This window comes from Helianthus annuus, chromosome 15 (assembly GCF_002127325.2).
Source record: "Helianthus annuus cultivar XRQ/B chromosome 15, HanXRQr2.0-SUNRISE, whole genome shotgun sequence".
Taxonomy (NCBI): Eukaryota; Viridiplantae; Streptophyta; class Magnoliopsida; order Asterales; family Asteraceae; genus Helianthus; species Helianthus annuus.
In genome coordinates this window covers 1,505,243-1,515,270 of record NC_035447.2, presented here as the reverse complement: position 1 = coordinate 1,515,270, position 10,028 = coordinate 1,505,243, and the positions used below count along the sequence as shown (strand labels likewise).

The window sequence follows — 10,028 nt, the reverse complement described above, 5'->3', positions numbered from 1 at the left end:
TTTATGTGAGTAGATGGATACATGTTTGTTAATATTTATATAGAAAGAGGGAGGTTAACATATTTGGGCCTAGTATACGGCCCATAGTCATCATAAATCATAGTTGATAATATGATCATTATGGATAGAAGGATAGAAATACATAATTCTAATTGGATAAATTAGACTTTGAATTGAATTCGAATTTCAAATTATGTAAGAGTTCAATATTTGAATTCGGATAGGTTGTTTGAATCATAATTACAAGATTCGGATGGATAACTCAAATAAGTAATTTATATAATTTTAGGAGTTTTAAAAACATATGTTACAATTCCTTAAGATATATCATTAACTTATTTTAGTAGTTTTAAAAACATATGTTACAATTCCTTAAGACATATCATTAACTTTTTAGTTGTTATAACTCGTATGTCTCTCAATGGTCAAACTAGTTAAAGGGGATCGAGCTCTTATAAGTTCCTAGTTACGTTTGTACCATCACCGAAAATTGGTAAGTTTGTATATTAATTCATCCAATGTATATAAATTAATTAATAAATAATAAACGTGTGAAACTTAAATCTTGAAAGCTACTCACGAGCCCACCCCCTACTTTAAAAACAACGTTTCATTTACACCCCTATCCTAAATACGATACAACTATAATTTTAAGGGTTAAAGTGTGAAACTACAACAACATTAACTATTTTATGCATACGGGGAGGGGGGGGGGTCACTAGTGATAGAATTCTATCACTCACAAGCACAATCAAGCTCCGCCATGTCATCAACCATTTTTTCATCACTTACAACCTTTTTTAGTGGGGGTGGTCATCACTCACCACCACACCCAACAATTTACCCCCAACCAACAACTACCCTCACAAAACAAAAGAATAACGCGTGAAGAAAATAACAAAAAATCGAGTCCGTGGTGCTATAACACGTTGAACTTTGAGGCGGCGGTGGAAATTAACGCGTTAATGTATCACGCATTAATGTATAACGCACGGCCCCCTGTGGCCTACGCAACAAAAATCATTAAGGGGTCAAACTACCAGAAAACCATATTGTTATCAGTATTATTCAATTTATCTATTTATTAAATTCACTATTGAAATAAGCTTTCCATCCATTTTCTCTCCCTTCATCCCTACCTATCCCGCCTTCTTCCTTCATCGTCCCTAGCCTTAAGGCGTTCTTACATATCAATCTCTCTCATTAACCTCATGATCAAAACAAGTGTAACAACGAAAGCTTGGTCAACGTTAGGATACACCGTCAAAGCATACTTTTCGTCTCTAAGTGTTAGCTTCTTGTGCATATGCATTTTATCCATATGTTAGTATGCATTTGAGATCTCATGATCATTAAGGCAACGAGACCCAACTTATGGTAGTCAAATAAGGTCTTTGAAACGGGTCAAATGAGTCAAACGGGTCAAGTTAAGTTCAAGAGATCAAGAACAAGTGCTACCTGAGCAATGATGTTGCCATCTCTAGCATAAATGGTGCATGATTCGCCAAACAAATCGCCTTTGACTTTGAAGTGACAAAAAATTTTATTTTCATCGTTCCCCATGATCACATCAAGTGATTCTGGATAGATCATTGGAGATCCTTTGGTGATGAAGATTATATCCTTTGAATTTAAGCTATTACCTTTGAACACTGTCCATCTATGTTGAAAACTTAGCAGCTGTACATAATATCAATTAGCAAACAAACATACATACACTTGTTTTGTTGGTTGTCATTTGGTTCATTCACAAGGCTTTGAAAAATTACATAATCAACCAGAAAAATACATCAAAAAATAGAATAAAATAACTTTGAACACATATAACTTATGTATATATCATCATCATCATAATCAGTAAATCTCACCAATAGCAAAGCAAAGGTAGGGTCTGACTTCTGAGGAGGGTAAGATGTAGACAGCCTTACCTCTACCCCGTAGGAATAGAGAAGCTGCTTCCAGTGAGACCCCTGGCTCGATAGTAGTTTTGCATCAAGCCTTGGACATAAGGCACATAACACTCGGCAATCGGGACAAAGACCGATTAGAGCATGTACCCTTTTGTCTTTCAGCTATCAACGCCACCACATGCTGTATGTTTAACCGTCCTCAGCTTTTAACGTTATTTTCCCGAAATTATACATTTGATATATATAACTTATGTATATATCAAATGTATAATTTATGTTTTTAAAATGTAATTTATCTTAAAAAATTTCACTAATTTTTATTTTATGTGGATGTCCTATTTTATAAAGATCTCAAAGGCTAATCATATTGTCAACTGATTTTGGTTATAACAATATCAAGTAATTTTAAAAACTATAAACTATAAATTTTGAAACATTTAGAAGACCTTTTTCTGGAACAATAGGATGGGTTTGCGAGCAGCGTTGAGCAAAACTCTGCGACCAAACGTTAAATACTCGCATTTGAACACAACTTTGCCGGCGACATCAGTGACCGTGAAGTTGTAAGAGATAGAGAACAAGTTGTTGATCATCAGTTCTACCGTATACGGAGCAAGGAAGTTGGAGCTCACGACGGTTATGGGATTCGCCCTTTTAGCCATTGGTGTGTACCATTTTTGATAATAACAAAAGTAAAAATAAATACCATGTTAGTTTCTTCTTCTTCAAGGCTCCTTATTATCCGTCTTTTAATACAGAAAAAATAAAGATAACAATGTCACATATCACAATCTAAACTTATAAGATGTACCATGTTCATTTCTTCTTCTTCAAGGCTTCCTATTATCCGTCTTTGAATACAAAAAAAAAATAAATAAATAAATAAAAATAAAAAAATAAAAAAAATAATGTCACGTATCACAATCTAAACTTATAAGATGTAAAAGAGTATCAGTAAACTGCTTAAATGGTCCCTAATGTTTGGTCACTTTGCCACTTTAGTTCAAAAATCAAACCTTTTGAATCTGGGTGCCTATGGTTTCAATTTTGTTGTCTTTTTCATCCAAAATCAAAATCTTGTCAGATTTTTCAATTAACATCCAGTTATTTTTTGTCTTTTTTCTCTCTTTTAATGAAGGGCAAAATGGTCTTTTAACGTTTTATAATAACAAACTAAAAAATCTGATTGTTTTGCCCTTCATTAATTAAAAGGGAGGAAAAAGATAAAAAAGTTGGATATTAAATGAAAAATCTGATCAGATTTTGCCTTTGGATGAAAATGACAACAAAATTGAAACACAGGAACCCAGATTCAAAAGGTTTAAGTTTTGGATTAAAGTGACAAAAGTGACCAAACCTCAAGGACCATTTTGGCAGTTTACTCGATGTAAAATTTAAACTTGGGGATAAGACCATGTATAGTGGTACAGATGAATAATGCCCCACCCTGGGGTGTTTTGCGCCATTTGGCATCCCAGTCAGCAATGGGGCATTTTTCATAAATGGGTGTAGTGGGGATGTGGGGCATTATGTTAAAAGGGGTTTAATAATAGAATTAAATAAAAAGACTATCAAAAAATGCTATTGGACAAAAAACCCATAAAAAAGGGTGATTGGTCAACACACAAGGGGCCATGACGTATATAAAACACCCTTCAAAATTTTCCCTCAAAAACGCCCAGGGAGCCGAAGTCGGGGCGTGGTTGGGTAAAAAAACGCCCAAGATTTGAACGACTACGCATCGTCTAATTATCAACAGCTAGCCAACTTCTAATTTCCAGGCTTTCCCATGCATCAAGCAATTCTAAACTATCTTGAAGTAGTACATTCATACATATATACACACACACAAGGTGCTACATGATGTAAATATCACCATTCTTGCCAAATTAAAATGCATGCTAAAACATGTAAGGTTTGGTTATACATATGATACAATAACATACATTTATAATTACTCTACATCATTTTTCTCTTCGTTGATTTCATGGAGGATCACAACAAGTGCAACAATGAAAGCGTAGTCGACATTAGGATACACCGTCACAGAAAACGTGTCTTTCCCAAGCGCAATGCTTTGAACCGTGTGCTTCTTGTGCATCTGCGTTTTAACGTTTTGTAGCCATATGTTAGTATCTAGAGTTAAATGCCATTTTAGTCCCTGTGGTTTGGGCCATTTTGCCAATTCAGGTTCAAAGGTTTCATTTTTCGCCTGTAGGTCCAAAAAGGTTTCACCGTTGCCATTTTTAGTCCACTGGGTTACTTCATCCATTTTTTCTATTAACGAGAAAGAGAATTCGGTCATTTTATATGTAATTCTGTTAACGAAAAGGACAATTCGGTCATATAAAATGACTGAATTGCCTTTCTCGTTAACAGAAATAATGGATGAAGTGAACCCAGTGGACTAAAACGGCAACGGTGAACCTTTTTTAGACCCACGGGTGAAAAATGAAACCTCTGGACTAAACTGACAAAATGGCTCAAACCACGGGACTAAAATGGCATTTAACTTGTTAGGGGTATCATATCAGAGTAGGCTCGAGCGGAAGCGGAACAAACACACACACACACTAGCAGAAAATAAAGAACACGAGAATTTACGTGGTTCGGTCAAGGTGACCTACGTCCACGGGTTGCAACTAGGGTTTTACTTTTATTAGATGCTCACAACTGTTTTCAGAATGACACAGATTACAATTACATCATAGGTATTTATAGAACAAGATTAGGGTTTCCTACTTGGTCAACAAGTTAACTAAGTGGGCCTAATAACTAGGGCCGGCTAACCCTAATTAGGGCCGGCTACCCTAAAGCCTACGAACCCAACAATCTCCCACTCGGAGGCTTTGCATAGTCCACAAAGTGCATCCAAGAAACCCATCACCAGTAACTTCAGTAATCTTTACGTTCAAGTCTTCCCAGCCTCCAGTTCCAAGAACAAGCTAAGACTTCAGTCACATCCAAGCCACCTAGTTGCAACCACACCTCTCATCAAGTAACTGAGAGACCAGTTGAAGCTCCCACAAGCTCCAACCCAACAGTCTTATTAGACCCATTCTCTATCTCAACCGGCTTGCACGATCCACCAGCTCCAGAGATACACCGAGAATTAATACCACTCTTCACATTTTGCAAACTATTTCCAGGAGAGCTTTTTTCTTCAGTCGGAATCTTCGTCTTCAAAACCCAACGGTTCTTTGTGGTTGTACCCGAAACACGACCCATGCTCCCACTATCACCAAATCCCCTGACTGGCTTAAACTTAGACCCCCGACCACATTCAACTGACATCCCCAAAGCACCAGGATTCAAGTTCGCAAATTGAACCCTCTTCCGCTTACTAGATTCAGTGAACCAGACTTTATGTTGTACAGGGACGGCTACTCCCTCAGCAGGTATCTCAACTAGATACAACGATCCTCGTCTCCTCCCACAGGCAACAACAAGATTTCCATCAATCACCTTCCACTTCCCACCACCAAACTTAACATCTAGTCCCTGTTTATCCAGTTGACTAACAGAAATAAGTTTCTTCGTCAAACCTGGAATTATCCTGACGTTCTTTAAGTTCCATGTAGTGCCCAGTGGAGTCTTCAGATTGACATCTCCCATACCTGTAACATTAAGAACATGACCGTTAGCTAATCGTACCTTTCCGAAGTCTCTTTTTTTTAGATTCACCATCGTCTCCCCGCTGTGCACGGTGTGAAACGAAGAACCAGAATCCATAGCCCAAGAATCTATAGACTCTTCACAGCAAAGTAGTACGTCACCGTCAGATTCATCTGACACAACGCTGTTTACATGCTGCTTACCATCCTCTTTCTTAGGATTAGGACACTCATTTTTAACATGCCCCTTTTCACCACAGTTCCAGCACCTCACATTTTTCCCAGCTTTAGAAAAGCTTTTCCCACGACTCCCACTGCTTCTGTTTTTACCTCTTCCCCTGCTAACACTGAGCATACCAGAAGTAGATCCTCCACTAGTGTTCCTCCGGCGAACATCTTCACCCAAAACACTATCCCGGACCCGATCAAACTTCAAATTTCCAGTTCCAGCAGTTTCAGTGACCGTTGTCACAAATCCTGACCAGCTATCAGGTAAGGAAGATAACAAAACCACAGCCTGAGTGTCATCATCCAACTTCATGCCCACAGTTGCTAACCTGGACAAAATTGAATTGACCTCGTTAATGTGATCAGCAACTGAACTGCCTTCGTTCATTCTCATATTAAACAGTTCCCTCATCAAGAACACCCTATTACCGGCAGACGGCTTCTCATACATATTTGACAGAGCTTCTAACATATCACGAGCAGTTGTTTCTTTCATGATATTAAATGCAACGCTCCTCGTCAAAGCCAATGTAATTTTACCTCTTGCCTTTTTGTCCTTTGAGTTCCAAATTGCCTCGGCAGCTTTATCCATTCCAGCAGGTTTTTCTTCCAGTACCACATCCAAATCGCATTCACCAAGCAACGCCTCTATTTGCATTCTCCACCATGCAAAATCAGTACCGTTGAACTTCTCGATTCGGAACTTCCCGTCTTCAGCCATAGCAAACGAGAAAAACCAGAAAAAACCACAAGGAACCAAGCAACCGAAACCCGAGCAACTTTCAATAAACCAGAAACCCGAAGTACCCGAACCAGCGACTTCTCTTGCAAACCCGAGCGTAAAATCAGCGAATAACCAGGGTTCAAGAACCGAAACCCTAATCGCCAAACACCCCAAAACCACCAGATCTGCAACAGCAAACCCTACGGCGCAAACCCTAGACCTTACGAGCCGTAACCAGAGAATAGGTACGGGCTGTAAACAAGTCAGCGGCGACGGCAGCAACAGCAGATCAAGATCTCTCGTCCAGCTCTCTCCTTCTCTTGCGATAACCGTGTGAACCGTGTATTTAACTGAACCTTTGGCTCTGATACCACTTGTTAGGGGTATCATATCAGAGTAGGCTCGAGCGGAAGCGGAACAAACACACACACACACTAGCAGAAAATAAAGAACACGAGAATTTACGTGGTTCGGTCAAGGTGACCTACGTCCACGGGTTGCAACTAGGGTTTTACTTTTATTAGATGCTCACAACTGTTTTCAGAATGACACAGATTACAATTACATCATAGGTATTTATAGAACAAGATTAGGGTTTCCTACTTGGTCAACAAGTTAACTAAGTGGGCCTAATAACTAGGGCCGGCTAACCCTAATTAGGGCCGGCTACCCTAAAGCCTACGAACCCAACATAACTCTATATGGTTCAGTTCAATTCGGCTTTAAACGTGCCTAATGGTCTCTATATCAGATCTCATATTAGCCAAACGGGTCGACGAAAGAATAGGGTTTACCTGAGCAATGATGGTGGCACCATCTCCAGCATATATGGTGCATGATCGGTCAAACCAGCTGCCTTTGACTTTGAAATCACAAACATTTTCTTTATCATTGTACCCCAAGAACACGTCAAGAGACGTCTTGAGTTGGATCAAAGAAGACTGTTTCGCGGTGAAGATTAAATCTTTCGAATCCGAGCTATCTCCCCTGAACACCACCCATCGGTTGTGAACACTTATCAGCTGTTCATAACATCAATCAACAAACAGACACAGGTTTCGTTAGCCATCCGTCATCTAAGTACTGATCCTGTTTTCACACTTTTCTGCTACAATTTATCAATTGTGCAAATGTATATAAAGATCTCAACCTAAAATTAGGGGTGTAAACAAGTTAATCCGCTCGCAAGCTACTTGAAAATAACTCACTAAAAGCTCAAATCAAGCCGAGCTTAAACAAGCTCCAGCCTAAAGTTAAGTTTGCTTATGTTGAATAAACGAGTCTGACCACAAGCTTCACTTAAACTCATTTTTGCACCCCCCACCCTGGCACGCAGGTAGGACTTGTGGTAAAACATGTTAGTAAAGGCTTTACCTTATAAACAATCACTCACTTTGTTCCCACACCAATGTGGGACAAAGTATTTACCACATTTTGAGACTTTTATTCACACCCTCAAAACTTACAACATATAAGTCCTAAACTTTTGCTACTAACTATTAGCTACATGATCTTCAATGACATATATAATAGTTTTTTTTTTAATTTTATATGTGGAATCTTATTTATTTTCAAAGCATAACATATTTTTTTATATATTTTTTTTTCTCTATGTGCGCTTTTCTTAAAAAAAGCCCACGCTTTTTTTTTTGCGCCTTGCGTCTAGGCTCCGGGCGAGGCCGATGCGCCTCGCCGGCGCCTTGCGTCTTTGACAACATAGAACAAAATATAATATTACCTTAATCTTCATTACTAACTATTTAAAATTTCCTTATAAGTAAATTTAATCACGCCAGTCTCAAAATATCGTTTTAGAATTCCTAAATTCTCTATGGTTAGGTCCAAGGCTTGATACAAAACTACAATCGAGCCAGGGTCTCACTGGAAGCAGCTAGGGGTGAGCAAGTTTAGGTCCGGACCGAAAATAACCGAGAACCGAACCGAAAATATACCCAACCCGACCCGAACCCAAGTACCTAGGTATTTAGATCGGTTCCAATTTTTCATATAAAATAGGGTCGGGTCGGGTCGGTTCTCGGTTCTTTTCATGGTGAAACCCGACTTTTACCTATGGACCGGAACCGACCCTATATTTAGGGTAGTGAATCGGTTCTGTATTTTATGTTTGATCGGTTCTCGGGTCGGGTCGGGTTTTTCCTTTTGCTCACCCCTAGAAGCAGCCTCTCTATCCCTATGGGTAGAGTATGTTTGATCGGTTCTCGGGTCGGGTCGGGTCGGGTTTTTCCTTTTGCTCACCCCTAGAAGCAGCCTCTCTATCCCTATGGGTAGAGGTCTACATCTACCTCCAGTCTCTACCTTAGCTTTGCTACTGGTCCAGTAGGATTTCCTGAGTATTATGATATGAGCCAAACTGAGCCTAAATTAAATATATATACACACACAATAATTAAAATTATGTATAAATTAACTAATAAATAATAAATGAGCGAAACTGAGCCTAAATTTGGTAACTTTGGATATTAAAAAGCATATGAATTATGAAATCAAAACCTTTTTCTGGAACGAAAGGATCGGATTTCCGGCAGCATCAAGCAAAACTCTGCGATCACGAAGGCTAATATGTTTCCCTTTGACTTTAAACATAACGTTGCCGTTAACGTCGGTGATGGCAAAGTTTCCGTCGGAGAGAGTCAAGAGTTTCTTGACGATGGTTAGATCTACGGGGTACGGAGCAAGAAAGTGGGGGCTGACAACGGTGATCCCGTTCGCCGGAGGGTAGCCTGATTGTGCTGCCATTGTATTGTAGCGATCAGATGCGTGTTGGACGGTGATGATAGTGGATTATTATTATTATTATTCGGATTTTTATGGGATGAGGTCACACGTCGGCATCTTATTCGTGACGCGTAATTGCCGCCGTATGGTCCCTCTTGATAATAAGGGGACTAGGGGTGGTTCACTAGTGATAGAATTTATCACTCACAAGCACCAATCAAGTTTCGCCATGTCATTGACCATTTTTCCATCACTCACAAGCATTTTTAGTAGGGGTGGTCATCACTCACCACCACACCCAACAATTTCCCCCCAACCAACAAATACACTCACAAACCAAAATCATAACGCGTGAAGGAAATAACGGAAAATGGATTTCGTTAATGTATAACGCGTTACCGCATGTACCGGCGGCCGGCCATCACGCGTCAAACTTTGTTCCCGTGATAATATCACGGAGTGCCCCGGGTTCCCTAACAGATGCTTAATGTTTTAACTAGTGGGTTTTGTTTAGGGGGTATGAATGGTATCGGGTGTTGGTATTGAGCCGGTACCGATACTGAATTTATCAAACCGGATACATTTTTGGTTTATTACCGGTATTTAGGGATAAGCATTTGGTATCAAATATCGATCTCGTCCCGATACCGTACCATTTTTTCGGTACCGGAAACGGTATCCACTTTTTGGCATTTTCAGGATCGGTACTGGTTCGGTATGGTACCGGTAAAATACCGAATTTTACCTTCAAATACCGATACCGTACCGTACCGACATATTTCGGTATCAGTACCCAGTTTTGGCAAAATTCGGGAT

The 10,028-nt window shown here is 39.5% G+C and overlaps 1 protein-coding gene across 1 annotated transcript; it reads right to left on the bottom strand.

Moving 5' to 3' along the window:
• Nucleotides 1-3,771: 3,771 nt before the first annotated feature.
• Nucleotides 3,772-9,267, bottom strand: LOC110909850 (protein LURP-one-related 15). The gene is made up of 3 exons (XM_022154594.2): nt 8,988-9,267; nt 7,271-7,498; nt 3,772-4,011 (listed from the first exon to the last, which is right to left on the bottom strand). The coding sequence occupies exons 1-3, from the start codon at nt 9,231-9,233 to the stop codon at nt 3,865-3,867; spliced, it is 621 nt and encodes a 206-aa protein (XP_022010286.1). The 5' UTR covers nt 9,234-9,267; the 3' UTR covers nt 3,772-3,864.
• Between the last annotated feature and the right edge of the window lie 761 nt (nt 9,268-10,028).